The sequence below is a fragment of the Taudactylus pleione genome, unplaced genomic scaffold (assembly GCF_031769625.1).
Source record: "Taudactylus pleione unplaced genomic scaffold, aTauple2 ptg000374l, whole genome shotgun sequence".
NCBI classification, from domain to species: Eukaryota; Metazoa; Chordata; class Amphibia; order Anura; family Myobatrachidae; genus Taudactylus; species Taudactylus pleione.
The window spans coordinates 5,213,180-5,232,775 of record NW_028284775.1 but is presented as its reverse complement, the minus strand read 5'-3'; the positions used below and the strand labels follow the sequence as shown (position 1 = coordinate 5,232,775).

Here is a 19,596-nt window from a genome sequence, read left to right as displayed (position 1 = left end):
AATAAAGCAAGTATACATTATTGAAAAGCATATGGAAGGTGTCGCCTTGAAAAAATGATGCATGAAGATTGCTATCAACTTCAGAATAAAAATGTATTCTTAACCTTTTCAGAATGCTTATATTAGTATTATAATTCAATATATCTACTTGGCCCAAACTACTGACCTCAGTACCTTTGTTTTTGTTTATCTATCTATCTATCTATCTATCTATCTATCTATTATTCATCTATTATCTATCTATCTGTCTGTCTGTCTATCTATCTATCTATCTATCTATCTATCTATCTATCTATCTATCTATCTATCTATCTATCTATTATTCATCTATTATCTATCTATCTATCTATATATTATTCATCTATTATCTATCTATCTATCTATCTATCTATCTATCTATCTATCTATCTATCTATCTATCTATCTATCTATCTATTATTCATCTATTATCTATCTATCTATCTATCTATTATTCAGCTATTATCTATCTATCTAGCTATCCATCTATCCATCTATTATTAATCTATTATATATCTATCTATTATTTATCTATCTATAAATCTATCTATCTGTTATTCATCTATTATCTATCTATTATCTATCTATCTATCTATCTATCCATCTATTATTTATTTATCTATCTATCTATCTATCTATCTATCTATCTATCTATCTATCTATCTATCCATCTATTATTTATCTATTATCTATCTATCTATCTATCTATCTATCTATCTATCTATCTATCTATCTATCTATCTATCTATCTATCTATCTATCAATCTCTACCACTTTATATAGGGGACAGTGGTATTTAAAATGGGAAAAGGGAATGCTTCCTTTGTATTTTTTCTTACAGCTGAAAGCTCTAGGGAGAATCCCGTCTATTCAGACGTAAAAAGTTTTGATGTCAGGCAACAGCTAAAAAGTGGATCAAATTACGTGAACGTTTTCTATATTTATCTGTGTGATTTAATGCTGGGCAGAGGGTTTAAATGGCATCAAACAGTTGGTGTGAAGTAGAGAAGTGCAGTTGCTGTATAGCTGTTGAAGAGTAACACATCCTAACACTTTTAAAGTATGGAACTCTTTGAAACCAGTCCCTATTTCTTTCAAGATCAGAGATTTTATGACAACGAAAATTATTTTTCTGCACGGCTCCCTACATATGAACAAACCGGATTTCAAGACCGTGGGTCAATGGGCATTTGTTCTGATGGGGTTATACTACAGGGATCAGGGATTGAAGAGAAGATCTCGCCGCATCCCAGTGTAAGCCAGCAAGAACATTGTCCTGGTCAATGCTTGCCATGGGCCTGCAAGATGTGCAAACGGAAAACAGTGTCCTTGGATAGAAGACGGGCAGCTACTCTCAGAGAGAAACGCAGGTTAAAGAAAGTAAATGAAGCATTTGAGGCCCTGAAAAGAAGCACTTTGTTAAACCCTAATCAGAGACTTCCTAAAGTTGAGATCTTGAGGAGCGCCATTCAGTATATAGAACGTCTGCAGGCTCTGCTGGCTTCTCTTAACCAGCAGGAGAGGGACCAAAGAGATCTGCTGTACATGAGTAATGGATCTCAGCGGGTGGTAAGTAACATTTTGTATGGAAAAGTAATGTAAAAACCATATCTTAATATTTTACAGTAATAGTTATACATCCATATGCCGATATAAAATTGTACACTTTTACTAAAGCACAAAGAGTCTATACACATTTTATATATGTCAAGGCTATGGCCCTGATACATGTGTAAAATTATATACTTGTGTATAGCTAAATAATGATGCTAAAGTCTCTTTTTCTACACTGTGACCTTGACAATGCTCATTGGTGTCCCCAGCATAAAAATTTAGTCGATTCAGTGTAAGGACTCACTGTGACTTTATAATCCTTATTGTGAATACTGGGCCTGATTCAGAGCCGGACGCTATTTGCGCTCGCTCGTTCAGAAAAAGGAGCCGGCTATTTAAATTGAGCGTTCGCTCTTTGCGGTCTGTTGACGCCTCTATGTCTGAGCGAACGAACGAAACATGTGCTCGCTATTTTGTAAAGACGCCCCCTGGCCGCTCGCATCCTACGTCATCTCCGCTATTTATTAGATTAATCGAGTACATCAAAAGGCGTCTGAACTGCTCGCAGTGCTTGTGGTTGGATTTTCCTACCGCAATCATGCGAACAGTTCAGGCTAAGAAACAACCAAGTGACGTGGTCGATGACGCTGCTTTGTTAATTATGCACACCCTTAAAACGGCCATTTTGACCTTTTGGCACGCCTGCGTTCGGATCACCACTCCCCGTTTTCAAGCCTTCCCCTGTTACCACCCACAAACGCCTCATCCTGTCACTCAAATTAGCAGGCATTCGCTATTTTGCGAGCACTCGATTTCCGACCACAATGACTGGTTGGCGCATGCGCATTACAACCCATACGCATGCGCAGATGTGCGAACATCGCTCGGAGCGAACGAGCGGCCGCTTACGAGCGGCTCTGAATCAGGCCCACTGTCAGTAATAGATCATCATTACAGAAATAAAATACACCAACAAGGATTTTTTTATAAATTTTTGCTTGATGAGTGTGCTGGAGTTTAGTACTTTGAGTTGGTATGTTTTTAATTATTTTAAAGGTAATTAAGTATAACATACTAAAAAGTTGAATTTTTTTTTATTATAGATATACTTATAAAAGTAACTCTATATATAACTAAAAATTTGAAAAAATACTATACATAACTGACAATTTGTGAGGCCAAAAAAAACATTATTAGCTAATACTATAAAATTGCTCATAGTTTCCTGGTCTAATGGTTTCTATGAATAACTAAAATATACTTGATATTAAATATTTATTAATAATCACTGCGTGGCTATTTTCATACTGACATACTATGATTGTGTACCATTTAATGTTTTTTAATTCACATTTAATAAAGCTGATTATATACAGCTACAGTAATGTGGAATATGTATGTACAATACAAAGGAAAAAAACATTAAAGGTTGATACTACTACTACTACTACTACTATTACTACTACTACTACTAATACCATTATTTCTACTATTGCTGCTACTTATACTACTGCTGCTACTTATACTACCGCTGTTGTTACTACTTCTATTAATAATACTAATTTAATAAGTAAGAACAATTAAAATGTAACAAAATTAATCTTTTCACAGTTTCAGCCACCACTTTAGAATATAGCACATGGGCTGTCACTGATGACAATCATTTTGGTTACACATATCACTGTCATTAAGTTGCTTTCCTCCTTTCTACATCTGAGCAACACTTCAACTACTTAAATATGTCAGTGCTAATAGGTCTTACGGATGACCTAATGACCTCCTGAACTAATATGCCATATGGTCACTTGGTAGGGAATGAGGAGCTGGTGAGTGTGACATGGAGCAGAGAGCATGGGGCAGCCAGCCAGGGGCACCAATCCTTATGACATTATAGCAAATCAAATTTAAAATCTCATTTATGATCACACAAAGTTTCCATGAGTTATTTTGCTAAAACCTGCTATACAAGTATAAAGTAAGTCCAATTAAAATAGCACTTGCTGTTACTAGATATTGATATTTTTTAATACAGACGAGCAAACAGTGTCATAAAATGGGGATTATACGGAGAAGTTTAAAGATTTAACAATTACACGTAAAGGATATTGGGTCTAATTCACTACCGATCGCAACTGCGATTGCGCACGCAATAAGCCGATTGTTTGCGTTCTGCGCATGCATATGCATTACAATGAACGAAGACTCCACTGCGATCGGGACTGCGATCTCAGTGACTTTGCAGACCCACCACAGAGATTGACAGAAAGTACCGTTTGGAGGTGGTGACGGGGGGGCGGGGTGGACAGTGAAACGCAGGCGTGCCAGTGCATTTGAACGCCGTTACAGGGCATGCATAAATTAGCCACTGCAATGCCATACGCAGCTTGGCCCATCACTGCGTGCGATGAGGTTAGTAATTTCTGAGTAAGGTCAGACCTTGTGCAAGTGTGCGTGAGGCTGCGATGGTACTCAGTGTTACCAATGGTTTTGCAGTCTTGCTAAGTATTACGGATGTGTGTGAGGTAAAGGGGAGTCCTTATGTTAGGGTGCGACTGCAATCATTAGCATATCTTCACAGTGAGACTGCGTGTGTAATCGCTATTGTGATCGCAATAGCGATCCTTACTGAATCAGGTCCATTGTAAGGTTTTTCCTCTTAGGGAATTCATGTGTCTAGAGAATGTTATTACTTGGTGATGATTACAAACAAGCGTTTAACTTTTCTTTCAAAACATTTGGCCATTGAGTGGCCACTGTCAGTTCAAACATGAAAGGGCAATTTACTAAAGGGGCAAGTATTACCCCAGTCTGGAGGATCCAAGACGGCGAGGAAACAAGTGGAAAATAATTGCATACAAACACAGATCTGTGAAGCTGAGGTAGAAAGTACGGCATTTCTAAATCAGTCCTTAAATTATTCCTTTATGTTTTTCCTGCAGATGAGTAGAAAAATAAACCTGCTCATACATATATTGATGAGTAACGGTAAAGGGCTAAGTAGGTGGTTGTATGATTTATCCTGCATCATGTATTCAGTGAGAGGAGCTGCAGTCTCCAGCTTTCAATGTATCAGTTTACCTAAACGTGTCTGTCCATTTACTCAGCCAGTTTGTTCACATACAGTATTTACTATACTCGTGTGTGCTGTAATAAATGTTTTTCATTCATAAGGAAATCACCAATAATCCTTCCTCTATATTTGTTCAATTTCCATTTATTATTTAAGGGCAGCAGTTGCAATGACGATCATATCTCGAGCAATTTCATTTAAATGAAAATAAAAGACAAACATTTGGCTTTAGCAAGTATAATAATTTGTGGATTAAGGTTCATTGTTTATAAATTTGGAAATATTTATATATAGATAACGAATATACCAACTTAGTATACTATACTGCAGCTTTTTACAGTCTAGTTAAAGGGACATTGGGCCTCATTCAGAGGTGGTCGTAGGATGCAAGCGGTCGTTCTGAAACAGGGCGGCCGCTTGCATCCTGAACGGCCACCTCCATGTCGGTCGTTAGGCTGTGGGTTAACACCCACAGCTCTAATGACCACTAAGGGTGATGGTCGCGATGGTCAAGACCATCGTGACCATCGGGGCTTACGACGAGACCCTAAGGTGGGGTCTCGTCAACCTTAGGCCCCAGGGAGCTTCCTGCTCTATTTGAGCAGGAAGCTCCTCACTGACATCACTGATGATGTCAGTGGGGCCACCCCCAAACGGCAAGCGTTCGGGCAGGAACGCCTCCATTTGGTCGGGCACGCCCCCAGCCCGCCCAGCAAACGGAGCAAGCTGTCACTCAACATCAACAGCTCGCCCTGTCTGCTACGAGACCCCTAACTACGGATCACCCGTCGTTAGCCGGGTCTCGCGCATGCGCACAACGGAGCCGGCTCCGTCGTGCACATGCGCACTGGAGCAACATCGACCCAGTTGCAAGCTCGTAGAGCTAACGACCGGGGCTGAATAAGCTCCATTATGCCCAGCACTTATTTCAAGAGTAATGCATGCAACTATGGATTATATTGAATTTACTTTGGCAACGCAAACAAATATAGTATCTACTACTCATGTTACATTAGGCATCTTTGCACATAGATCAATGAATAGACAGTTTCCAAAACTCAAGTACTAGATAATATGCATTTTCTATCAATAAGGGATGTTTTAGTTATCCAGACTTACAGTATAGTATTACACTAAATTGCTTTTTATTTTGGTAGAATGCTGCATTGTCTGGAAGACTATTTTTTTAAATCTATTTATAAAGTTATTTATATAGCACACATATATTCTGCAGCATTTAACAGAATATTTCAGTCACTCACATCAGTCCCTACCACAGTGAAGCTTAATATCTATATTCCCTACCATATTTTTGTTAGAAGTCAATTAACCTGCATGTAGGTTTTTGGACTGTGGGAGGAAATAGTAGCACTCAGAGGAAACCCTAGCAAACACAGGGAGAACATACAAACTGCACACAAATGGACTATGACCGGGAATTGAACTCATGACCTTAGTGCTGTGAGACAGTAATGCTAATTACTATGCTATCCGTGCTATTCACTAGTAGGATAGTAGGTTTTCAAACAAGTGCAACATTTTTTAGGGAGTAAAATGCTAATGAGATAAAATTGCAGACAGGCACTGCTTCCTGGGCTCATATTCATCTTTGGCAACTGTCATTATTTAATGGAAGTTAATGGAGCATTTTCATAAAGACCACATATGTTAGTTCCAATTGCTCCAGACCTCATCAGTTCACAAAATAGCAGTGACTATAAGTGGTCTATTTATCAATATGCAGCTATAGAACATACTTTCTATCTCCACTTATTGAAGAGATAAAAAGTCTTATATTGAAGAAAATTACCAATATATGTTCTCTGGGGCAGCTGCCTGGCAGTGATAAGAGGACTCTTACTGCTTTGCTGGCCAGTCCTAATTCCCTTGAGATTGCGATAATGAAAGATGATTGCTAAAGTACATTTACCACCGCAATTCTTCTTAAATAGGATTCCCCTTGCAAGAAGTATGTAGCGAAAGCTATCACTGATACCTGTTAATAACTATTGTCAGCTGGCTGATTTTTGACAGATTTATTTTATTATTTTACAGAATTAGGGGTTTATTTACGAAGTATCAGGTTCTAAAACCCAGTGCTTCTGATGTTTATTCACAAAATTTAAAAGGGCAATGCTTTTACTAGCAGGACATGGCTAGTAACATCATGGCCTTTTTAAATATTGGACATAAACACGATCAGAAGCACTGGCTTGTACAATTGGGTCAATTCAATTAGCCATGAGGTGGGTGAGTTGGCATTGCAACTGTGTGAAAACACAAGTAATGACACTTAAACTTGCCCAATATGGCCCCTGACTCTCAGACTTTTGTATGCAGTCCTCATAGGCATATAGCTGCACTAACTCACACTGACTCGTGGGAATGAGCTAATTGAATCGACCCCTTAGTGGCCTGGAGAGAGAACACTGCCCTCCCTCCCCTGCCCCAAATTTGGCATGGTTGAAAGTAAGTACCAAATATTATCTAAGGTCATGGTATTTGATAATTAAGCCAACATGTATAAATAGTGTCCTCTATCATTCACCTCTCTGCTCTGTGTTACCAAAGCATCTTAAAATTGCTTGTGAAGCGTATGTGTCTTGCCGATCATTGATCCCTATGAAAAACTTGTGTATTTGTTCACAACTTAACTAGCCGTAAAGTCTGATGTACTAGAAATATTTATCATTTAGATGTGCTGGTCTATAATGTGTGCTAAGGTCTGAGCAGGCAAGAAAGTTATTATATGGTTCAATAATCACCAGAATTTTGTCATTCCTGACATTCTCTGCTCAGAAGAGGTTGTGCTGCAACCACATTAGCCAATGGGGAATGAGGCGTATCTGGAATTAAACTAGTGGAGTACACAACATGAACTGAGGCAAAGCCCTGTCCTGCCATCTCACACACAGTGTCCCCCAGTGGAGGGGAGGTTGGGAGGCATAGGCAAATGCAGGGGGGGGGGGGTTCCGTCTGACTGGAAACCCCCCTCCCAAGCCCACACCATGACCACAATAGAAATAGTAATTTAATAGAATGTTACTACTGCTGCATGTTCTTCTCAGTATCACAAATTAAATAATTAGCACCACCTGTGGATCTTTTAACATGTATCAGTCAGTAATAAATAACCTGTGCACCAACTAGGAGATCTGGAAAACATTCACTTTTAGGGATATGTTGCTATAGAGCCCAATATGTACATATATGTCCAGGGCAGTGCTACATTTTTCTGCTACTCCCCCAGACTCCCGGACTTGCTCAATACTCTGGAATGGTGCCCACATCTAAAATAAAAACATTCAGCTCAGGCAGGATGGCCCTACTGCCGCATATAATGGCTTCTGTGATTGCTGGTCCTCTATATGCTGGAATTATGACACACAATATACTTTGTATGACACATATTAAAGCTGGTTAAGTGATAATTATGCCCTCTTCATGGACTGGCCACACTCACTCTAAAATCAAGCATTTGGAAACCCCCCTCTAGAAATCCTGCGTTTGCCACTGGGAGGCCCCCTCTTATTTGCTGCTTCGCAGTGCAAGCGGTGAATAGATGTTGTTTGTCTACAGGAGAGAGCAACTGAGGGCATGTCCAGCAGCAGCACTGGGCATGCCCTCAGCATGACAAAAACGGGGGAGGGGGGGCATGGCTCGCGGGTACGGCTTTTCCTAAAGAGGCCCTGATCCTTTTTTGGAATGTCCGGATCTTTACATTTGGGAGGTATCCATTAATAGCATTTGCGTATAACAAAATGGCATCATGGCCTCCTTCCCACCAACCAAGCTGATACTAAATCAAAAGCACACACACTTTTAATTAGTCCTTATTAGTAGAAGTCATCCCGACAACAGTAAACAAGGATACTGATCTTCACATAAAAGAATCAGATCAGTGCAGTGTGACAATTTAACATACTAATGAAAATAAAACAAATTATGTAAACGCTTTGTACGAGTTAGCATGGTTCTAAAATGTCTGTTTAATGTTAATTTATTAAGGAGTGTAATCATTATGATAATTATCGGGGTCCAGATGAACTCACAGCGAGTGCTGGAGCAATTCATCATTGCTCCGGTGCGGAGACAGCTGATCCAAAAATCATCTGTCTCCCTGAATGTTTTTACTGCTGAAACTTAGCATTGCAGAGTCTGACTCTACAGTGCTAGTGTGCCTGTATGAATTAGAGTTCATGCAGGAGCACAAAACCCCGGCGTCCAGCAGAAGGAGCTGGACAGGGATGGAGAGATCTGAAAGAAACGGGAAGGAGCGGATGTATGAGACACCATCTGAGCACGGCATCCGGCAGAAGAAGCTGGACAGGGATGGAGAGATCCGAAAGAGAAGGGAAGGAGCGGATGTATGGGACACCATCTGAACATGGCGAATGCTCCCGCAGTCAAGCTCTGAAAATATTGTAATTTTCCAAGCTTGATGAATTTAGTTCCCCATGCTTGTGTATGGTTACAGCGCGGACACATCGGGAGAGACAGGTAAGCAGAAGATATCTGTAATAGCTACTGCATTACCTTCATGATGAATGACCCCAATAGTTCTCCAAAATTAGGTGAAAATTTTAATTTTCAGCTGCTTTTGTAGAAATTAAGTGATAATGAATAGACCCTAAATAACATGCAATTTGGATGACTCAGATCAAATAGACACTGTGTCCTCTTCAATTCTCCTCTCATAATGGTCCTAAATGCATGGCAGCTTTACACCAATTACTTTACCCTCAGATACCAAGCTATCAAGTCCACATCACTTGCCAACAGTACAGTTTCCATACAATACAGTGATGCCATAAGTCAAGACATTCTCAATTATACATAGCATTCCACGACCATGACAAGTCACTCGAGGTGTGAAGCCCCAATAATGTAAAGCATGCCACCACCTCAATGGTGTAACCATCTAAAACTACTGCCAGCTTACGCATTACTTTCCTTTCTGAAATCAACTACCAACTATTTAGTTTTAAAAGCATTTAAAAGCAAATGATTCTTTCTACCCCACTCTGCTAACTTCACTAGCTTGTTTGAACCCTCATCCAGAATTGCATCACCATACTTTTATATGGTGATGCTCAGCTTTCCATTCCTCTGCTGCATACAGATTCTCCATCTCAGGATAGCGTAATCTGTACTGCCAGATGAAAAGAGCAGGGAAGTTGAATACTTTCTTGCTCTCTGCCCGGCACTTGTCACTGGCTCCGCACCCTTTCCCAGACCAGCAGCCAGTGACACATGGGGAGGGGGTGACTAAGTGGGCACCCATTGTCCTGGGGGGCGAGGGTGTGGGCTCTTCCACAGGCACCTACTACCACTGTGAGGGTTGTGGTTGTTATTGCAGGGGATCTTTTGACACTGGGGGGCTATTTTTTATGGAGTGGGGGATGTTAAATTACAATGGGGGCCTATGGACAGGGGGGTTGGGGGATGCAAAACTTCCACTATGTGTCAGTGTTCTGCCTAGGATCGGTCGTTACTCACCCCAGCTTCCCCTGACTACTTCTGCGGTCAGACGTCAGGTGCGACGGCGAGTGACGTGCTGAGGATTCTACCTTAGGTGCTCTGGGATTTCCATGTGTGGCTCTGTGTCTTGGTTACCGGGGTTACCGTCACGGGCGCCGCCTTGATGGTCCTTCTCACCTGACTGTTCCTTCAACCAATGGTAGCGTGGTCTCGGTCAGCTGATGCTGTCCTCCTATGAACTGCTACCATAGGGTATAACTATATATACTGGGCTCTGTACACCAGGAAGTTGCATGTACAATGTCATTACTACTAGTGTATGCTTGCCGTCACTTCGTTCCAGGTTCCTGTTCCTTGCTATTGAATCTTCTCCAACTTCGATCACCCTCCGGTGCTTCCCTATTCGCACTCCATGTACTCAGTGCACTTCAACTGAGTACAACCACTGTGTCATCCTCCGGAGCATCTGGCATCGCATTCCGTGTACTCAATCCACATCTCCTGAGTACAACCAGTGTGTCATCCCCCGGTGGGTCCCAGTTCCCACCTCGTGTACGCAGTACAACTGAGTACAACCACTGAGTCATCCTTCTGTTCCAACGGTGCACCAGGATCCACACTCCATGCATTCAGTGCTCATCTATTTTAGTGCTATCACCATCCTCCTCCAGTGCCAGCAGAGTATCCTACTCCTCCATGGACCTGCCCTCTTGTCTTTCTGTATATCACTTGAGGAAGCAATCCCCATTGTGCCAACTCTGTACCTTTAGGTATAGAACCTGTACTTGTACTTCTCCAAAGTACTATACTTCCTTTGGGACGTAGCAGTGTACCTCTCTCCATTTCCCACTCATATCAGATACTAGGGATGTGCGCCGGACCATTTTTGCCGGATTTGGATTTGGTTCTAATTCGTCGTCTGGCTTTGGATTTGGATTTGCCAAACTGCGGTGACTGGCTTTGGATTTGGATTTGGATTATTTTACAAAAATTGTCAAAAAAAGCTAAAATCACATAAATTGGGCTTTTTTTTCTTACTAGAGTATTATTAACCTCCATAACATTAATTTCCAGTTATTTACAGTCAATTTAGACCACCTCACAGTTGAAATTATAGTTTTCACCATTATTGGCCAAAGGTTGCAGTGAGCTGACTGGTTACCAAGCGACAGAGCAGCGGCACAGACCCCACAGTTTAAAGCACATCTATGACACATGCCACACATCAGTGGCAGAAATGAAAGGTAGTGCAAGATGGAATGGTCCTTGGGCCCTCCCACCCACCCAGTGGGTTACGGCCAACAGAGTCACAGTACTTGTATACACAGGTGGCTACGGCCCAAGAAGTAACAGTGCACAATCTTATTCACATTACACCACACATAGTGCCCCTGATTCACATTACACCATAAAGTAGTGTCTCTTATTTATGTAATGACACACAGTAGTGCCCCATTTACACAATGCCCACAGTAGTGCCTCTTTTACACAATGTCCACATTAGTGACCCTTATACACAAAGCCCACAGTAGTAATGCCCCTTATACAATGCTCACAGTAGTAGTGCCCCTTACACAATGCCCACAGCAATAGTGTCCCTTACACAATGCCCCAAGCAGTGGTGTCCCTTACACAATGCCCTCAGTAGTGGTGCCCTCTATGCAGTGCCCCTCAATAGTATGCCCCCATTAGTAGTGCCCCTAGTTTTATGCCCCCAGTAGTACTGTCCCTAGTAGTATGCCCCCAGTAGTAGTGCCCCTAGTAGTATGTCCCCAGTAGTATGCTCCCATTAGTAGTGTCCCCAGTAGTATGCCCCTAGTAGTATGCCTCAATTACAAGTGCCCCTAGTAGTATGCCCCCATTACAAGTTCCCCCAGTAGTTGTGCCCCCATTAGTTATGCCCCATGTAGTATTCCCCCATTAGAATAAGTGCCCCCAGTAGTTGTGCCCCTTGTAGTATGCCCCCAGTAGTTATGCCCCTTGTAGTATTCCCCCATTAGAATAAGTGCCCCCAGTAGTTGTGCCCCTTGTAGTATGCCCCCAGTAGTTATGCCTCTTGTAGTATGCCCCTATTAGAATAAGTGCCCCCAGTAGTTATGCCCCTTGTAGTGTGCTCCCATTAGAATAAGTGCCCCCAGTAGTTATGCCCCTTGTAGTGTGCCCCCATTAGAATAAGTGCTGCCAGTAGTTATGCCCCTTGTAGTGTGCCCCCATTAGAATTATTGCCCCCAGTAGTTGTGCCCCTTGTAGTATGCCCCCATTAGAATAAGTGCCCCCAGTAGTTATGCCCCTTGTAGTGTGCCCCCAGTAGTTGTGCCACTTGTAGTATGCCCCCAGTAGCGCCGCCTTACACAGAAAAAACAAAACAAAACTTACCTGAATCCCCGCTCCTGCTCGTGACCGAAGCCGTCCGCTCCTCTCTGCACTATGGGAGAGATGTCACTCGTGACGTCTCTCCCATCACCCGCAAGGGGAGGAGCCGGAAGACGGAGGTCATGAGTGAGCTCCAACCGGCTCACTCCGTGCAGCAGCCAATGAGAGTCTGACTGACTCTCATTGGCTGCTATTACAAACACACAGCTGCCGCTGGTGGCTGTGTGTTTGTTTCTGTGTAGGGCAGACCGCTATCACAGTGTTCTGCCCTACACTAGAGGAGCCCTGACATTGGATTCTCTCATGAGCATCCGACATCAGGAGGCCGCCGTTTGGCCCTGAACGGGGATCCGAGTCAGGTGGGGAACACCCGAACAGGGTTCGGATGGACTCAGATCCCCTTGGTTCGGAGCGGTTCGGATTCCACAGAATTCGAACCGCTCATCTGACCAAAGGGCCGCGACCTGGTTGCCGGGAGCAGCTAAACCCATATCCCGCTTGGAGGGGTCACTGGTAAACACCTCCTGGTAAGTTAGACTCCGTGCCTTTGGTCAGGTCTCGTCAACATCCGATACTTGTGGATGAGGAGAACTTACATTCAGGCCCCTCGCCTCCGATTCCTCCCTCAACCCGGGACCTCAGCTTTCAGCCCCTCAGTAGGGGATTCCACGGAGCCGGGCGTGACACTACGTATTTTTTTTAACTAAAATCTTTAAATATATTTACAAAAATACTTTTTATACTTTTTAAAACGACAATTTCTGTGTGGTTTTAACAAAAAAATTGTCAGCAAAGTGGTTAAACGAAAAAAACTAAAATCAACAAATAAAATTCTAACATAAGACATCTGCTCTGAGTCAGCACAACAAAACAGTATGTCATCCGTAAAGTGATTTTCCCTGTAAGCAAATTTAAAAACTTACTGTATAAGGGCTGCTTAGTTCCCAAATTACCAAGCTCTGGTAGCTAACGCCATCTCCAGATGTAGGCTAGAGTCCGCAAAAGGTACAGGAGAGGGTTCCGTAGGAACCCTCCTTGCACTCTCTGCTCAAGCATGCATGGTCAGCAGACCTTGCATGTGCAGCAGTGCATCCGGCTCCCGAAGGTGAAGTGATTGCATTAGCAGAGCCCTTGTCCCTGCGGGTGTATTTTAATACATCCAGGTGATCTTTAATTTCTTATTGTAGCGACAAGAAATTATAATTATCAGATCTAGAACCCAATAATTGATAAATATGCCCCATAGTAACCAATGAAAAAAGAGGGACTTCAAGAGAATTAGTGATTCTCTGGAGCACCCCTGCTCTTAATAAGAAGAAGCAGAGATGACTACTTCTGCAGAGATTTGTGAATAGCAAACTAAAGATTTACTGTATGGCTGACACAGATTTAAGTGTCCAAGCCAGATGATTTTCGCTCTGAAATGTGATTTGATGCATTATATGATTTGTGCTGGTCCAACAAAACAGTCTAACACTATATTAATGTATACGGTATTGGGAAATGCTAACATCTGGCTGTTAGATTTATTACTCCTATATGTTTATAAACCTCTTGTATTATTCAGCGTTAAACAGGAAACACAGTGTAACTTCTTCTGGCTTCTGTTTTTTGGATGTTTTTTGTTTTTGTTCAAACTAATTGGACCTTTTCATATTTATTGCAACTAGTTAACATTCCTAATGTTGATAAAAATGTAAAGCAGTTGCATATATAGGGGGAAATTCAATTAGCTGTGATAATGTGATAACTTAACGTGCGGTAAGTTATTCCACCCTCTGCGGGTTATACTTGCTAATTGCGGATATGCGCATTTGCGGTTTTTGCTCAATCCTATTGCAAAAGATGCAATGCGGCATTCGCGCAATCATTTTTAGCAGTGGTACCCACGATAACTATAGGTAAAAATGGGGAAATCTGCCTGTACCCCAAAAAAAGCAAAACTGATATAGGATAAGAATATAAAAGTGTATTAGTGACACTGATAAAAGTATTTGGGGTTCCGCAAATATGTCAAATGGCTGTTAGATGCATGTTTGTAAAACAGTGAAATAATGATAGAAAGCAAGTGTTTTTTTGAAAAATAAATGTACTTTTTAATTGGGGGTGTATAAAATTGCCTATGAGGATATATTTGTGTCATTTAAAGAAACTTTTAAAAAACCTTCAAAATACCCACCTGGAATCTTAAACACAACTGTCCCATTCATTCAGCACCCCCATATACCAGCCCCACATCAATTAACCCATTTTTCTGCACTTTTCATTTTTTCAACCCAAAAATGACACGTCATTATTGGCCAAATTACGTAAATTAAAAAAAATTTTTGGTTAATTATTCATTAAGTAGGGTGTCCCAGTGGGTCTGAACTAGGGGTGAGCGGGTTCGGATTTCTGAAATCCAAACCCCCCCGAGCCCCCCCCGATCCGAGGCCGATCCGAGTCAGGCTCGACTTTTCCCGCCTGACTCGGATCTGAAATCGAGGCAAAACGTCATCATCCCGCCTTCCGGGTCTCGCGGGTTTTGGATCCTATATAAGGTACCCGCTCACTCGGCTGTGGACAGTGAAGAGGGAGGGTGGGAGTTAGGGCTGGCTGGGCTGTGTAGTATAGTGTAGTGCAGAGTAGTGTTGTGTTGTGCTGTGCTGTGCTGCTGTTTTCCACTACTTCAAAGTCCATAGGGGCTGGCTGTGTTGTGCTGTGCTGCTGTTGTTAATAGGGGCTGTGTCCACTACTTCAAAGTCCATAGGGGCTGGCTGGACTGTGTTGTGCAGTCAGTTCTCCATAGGGGCTGTGTCCACTCCAAAGTCCTGTGCAGTGTCCCAGTCCTAAAGGGGTGCTGTAGTGTTGTCCAGGGGGTGCTCTGTCCATCAGGGGTGCTCCCCCCAAGTGCTAAAAACATAATATTTTTTCTGTGTTTGTGAATTGTGTGCGCAGTAGCCGCACGTGCATCAACAAAGTAGTGCCAAGCGTGCACCTGTGTCATAAGTAAAGGGCCGGCTGGCTTGACCGTTAAAGGGTGCTGTAACCCCCAAAGTACACTCCAAACCAAATAACAAAATATTTTTTCTGTGTTTGTGAATTGTGTGCGCAGTAGCCGCACGTGCATCAACAAAGTAGTGCCAAGCGTGCGCCTGTGTCATAAGTAAAGGGCCGGCTGGCTTGACCGTTAAAGGGTGCTGTAACCCCCAAAGTACACTCCAGTCCAAACCAAAAAAATATATATTTTCTGTGTTTGTGACTTGTGTGCACTGTGGCTGCACGTGCATCAACAAAGGAGCAGCGCCAAGCGTGCGCCTGTGTCCCATAAGTAAAGAGCCGGCTGGCTCATTTCTTAAAGGGTGGTGTAACCCACAAAGTACACTACTCTCCAGCAAAAATAAAAAAATATTTTCTGTGTTTGTGTGCGCTTTAGCCGCACGTATATATCAATATAGCATAAATGGAGGACCAAACTTTCTCTGATAAAAATAAAATAGGGAAAGATCAAGAACCACTTCCTCCTAGTGCTGTTGCTGCTGCTGGGAGTTGTTCATCATCCCAGAGAGGAAGTAGGAACACCACCACTTTTACTAAACAATTGACCCTCCAACAGTCCCTAGCGATGAGGATGAAGTACGACAGCAGTCATCCTGAAGCAAAACGTATAACTGAGGCCTTGACTGCTATGTTGGTGTTAGACGTGGGTCCGGTATCCGCCATTAGTGCAGTGGGATTTAGACAATTGATGAAGGTAGTGTGTCCCCGGTTCCAAATCCCGTCTAGATTCCACCTGCATCCTCAAAGCAGCAGCGACAAGCGTGCATCTGTCTGTTAAAGGGTGGTGTAATCCTCAAAGTGCGCTCCACAAACAATAAAAAAATTCTTTTTTTTTTTCTGTCTTTGTGAAATGTGTGGGCTGTAGCCGCACCTGCATCCTTAAAGCAGCAGCGACAAGCGTGCGTCTGTCTGTTAAAGGGTGGTGTAACCCTCAAAGTGCGCTCCACAAACAATAAAAATATTCTTTTTTTTTCTGTCTTTGTGAAATGTGTGGGCTGTAGCCGCACCTGCATCCTTAAAGCAGCAGCGACAAGCGTGCGTCTGTCTGTTAAAGGGTGGTGTAAGCCGCAAAGTGCTCCAAAAAATAAAAAATATTTTTTTTATGTGTTTGTGACTTGAGTGCGATGTAGCCGCACGTGCAGCAACACAGTAGCAGCGCCAAGCGTGCGCCTGTGTCATAAGTCAAGGGCCGGTTTGGACATCTGGTCCGGACTGAAGGACATGCCAACAATTTCTGACAAGTCTACTGTCACTGCATATGATACTGTCCTCAAAGCAGCAGCGACAAGCGTGCGTCTGTCTGTTAAAGGGTGGTGTAACCCTCAAAGTGCGCTCCACAAACAATTAAAAAATTCTTATTTTTTTTTCTGTCTTTGTGAAATGTGTGGGCTGTAGCCGCACCTGCATCCTTAAAGCAGCAGCGACAAGCATGCGTCTGTCTGTTAAAGGGTGGTGTAACCCTCAAAGTGCGCTCCACAAACAATTAAAAAATTCTTATTTTTTTTTCTGTCTTTGTGAAATGTGTGGGCTGTAGCCACACCTGCATCCTTAAAGCAGCAGCGACAAGCATGCGTCTGTCTGTTAAAGGGTGGTGTAACCCTCAAAGTGCGCTCCACAAACAATAAAAAAATTCTTATTTTTTTTTCTGTCTTTGTGAAATGTGTGGGCTGTAGCCGCACCTGCATCCTTAAAGCAGCAGCGACAAGCGTGCGTCTGTCTGTTAAAGGGTGGTGTAACCCTCAAAGTGCGCTCCACAAACAATAAAAAAATTCTTTTTTTTCTGTCTTTGTGAAATGTGTGGGCTGTAGCCGCACCTGCATCCTTAAAGCAGCAGCGACAAGCGTGCGTCTGTCTGTTAAAGGGTGGTGACACCCTCAAAGTGTGCTCCACAAACAATAAAAATATTCTTCTTTTTTTTCTGTCTTTGTGAAATGTGTGGGCTGTAGCCGCACCTGCATCCTTAAAGCAGCAGCGACAAGCGTGTGTCTGTCTGTTAAAGGATTACATCGGTGACAGCATCCAAGTAGGCATGTCAGACAGTCCGTACCTGTACTGGCAGGAAAAAGAAGCAATTTGGAGGTCCCTGTACAAACTGGCTATATTTTACCTGAGTTGCCCCCACTCCAGTGTGTACTCCGAAAGAGTGTTTAGTGCAGCCGGGAACCTTGTCAGCAAAAGGCGTAGGAGGTTGCTTCCACAAAATGTGGAGAAGATGATGTTCATAAAATGAATTATCAACTCTTCCAGGGAGTCCAGCCTCCAGAACGTACAGAGGGACCTGTGGTTGTGGATTCCAGCAGGGACGAATTAATACTCTGTGAGGATGAGGATGTACACAACACTGAAGAGGGTGAGGAATCGGAGGATGAGGACGACATCTTGCCTCCGTAGAGCCAGTTTGTGCAGGGACAGATTAATTGCCAGCTTGTTTTGTGGGGGCCCAAACGAACCAATAATTTCAGCCACAGTCGTGTGGCAGACCCTGGCGCTGAAATGTTTGGTTTGTTAAAGTGTGCATGTCCTGTTTATACAACATAAGGGTGGGTGGGAGGACAATTCCATCTTGCACCTCTTTTTTTTCTTTGAGTTATGTACTGTTTGGGGCCTAGTTTTTCAAACTGCCATCCTGTCTGCCACTGCAGTGTCACTCCTAGATGGACCACGTGTTTGTGCCGCCCACTCGTATCTCTTAGCATAGTCATCCAGCTACCTCGGTGCAACCTTTTGGACATAAAAACACTATTGTGAGGTGTGAGGTGTTCAAAATAGACTGGAAATGAGTGGAAATGAAGGTTATTGAGGTTAGTAATAGCATAGGAGCAGAAAAACACACAAATTCTGTGATTTTAGCTGTTTTTATGCTTTTTAAAAAAATTACAGATCCAAAACACAAAACCCAGAACCCAAAACACGGAAGGGTGGTTTTGGCAAAACCAATCCAGATCCAAAACACGAAGAAAGATCCAGATCCAAAACCAAAACACAAAACACGAAAAGTGGCCGGTGCACACCCCTAGTCTGAACCAAGTCCCAACATTTTTAGCCAAAAATAGGGATTGTGCACTTCTACTATAATTTGGTTACACATGGATCCCATAGACTACTATGTACTATATAATACTCAATGATTACAGTAAGAACTAACACTCCAGTATAAACGCCAGAGTGTTGTGATTACTGACATTTGTGGCTTCTATGATGGGACCAGAGCCATTTTAATAAAGGGGTAATTTTCTGTGCTTACCAGAGCACTTGCCAGTAATATAACCTGGATAAGAAAGCTTCTATTTTAGCCCTGTGCTGTTCCCAAAAACTAATAGTGCCATTGTTTCAAAGAGAGTCTCATTCAAAACTCTATTTAAAAGCTAAAATTAAATAAGTAAATAACACTACACCTAGCCTAAGACGTAGCACAAACATAGCCATAGCTCAAGTTCTAAAATTATTCTAAATCCAAGAGCTCTGATAATTTGCCTTATATTCTAAAAATATAATAAAACATTTGCACAGACTAGTTTGTATCAGTGGAAAAATATTTTTGTTCTCTGGAAAGCTAAGTATGTTCTACTTTGAGCAGGACTGTTCTTTCCACCAGGAAAGGCGAGAAGCTCATTTTATGTGGCCCCTCAAAGAGAGGGCAGAGACTAGATTCTCATCTCGCCACCTGGTACCTGCTCCTTACGCCTCTATCACTGTTCGCTTGCTGATTGCAGGGAGCTCGAGTGTGATTCCTTCAGCCACACCACTAGCAGTGCTGTAGCTAACAAGGCATGTGGAGGAGCTACAGATGAGTGAGGACATTTCTTATCCGTTTCCTCTCTTTTCCATTAATTCTGTTCAACAGATGATGCTCTATATTCCATATAAGGCCCCCGGAATCATGTGGTCTGGCCCTTTTTTTCTGCTAGCCTCATCTGGCTAGCAGGGTGCCTAGAATGGCACCCTGCAGCCAGAATCTATGCAGCAGTGCCATCTGGAGCATCCTTATGACACTTCAGGTGGTCACACTGCTGCCCTTACAGCTCCCCGGATCATCCTCAGGATGCTCAGGGCATTGTTGT

General features: G+C 42.6%; 1 protein-coding gene across 1 annotated transcript in view; it reads left to right on the top strand.

Annotated features, from left to right (window-relative positions):
* The first annotated feature begins 1,024 nt into the window (after positions 1–1,024).
* Positions 1,025–19,596, top strand: part of MYOG (myogenin) — a 29,611-nt gene continuing 11,039 nt past the window's right edge. Inside the window, exon 1 of the mRNA XM_088444924.1 lies at positions 1,025–1,587. Coding sequence (XP_088301050.1) covers positions 1,081–1,587 — 507 coding nt within the window. The 5' untranslated portion in view covers positions 1,025–1,080. The remainder of the gene's footprint in view (positions 1,588–19,596) is intronic.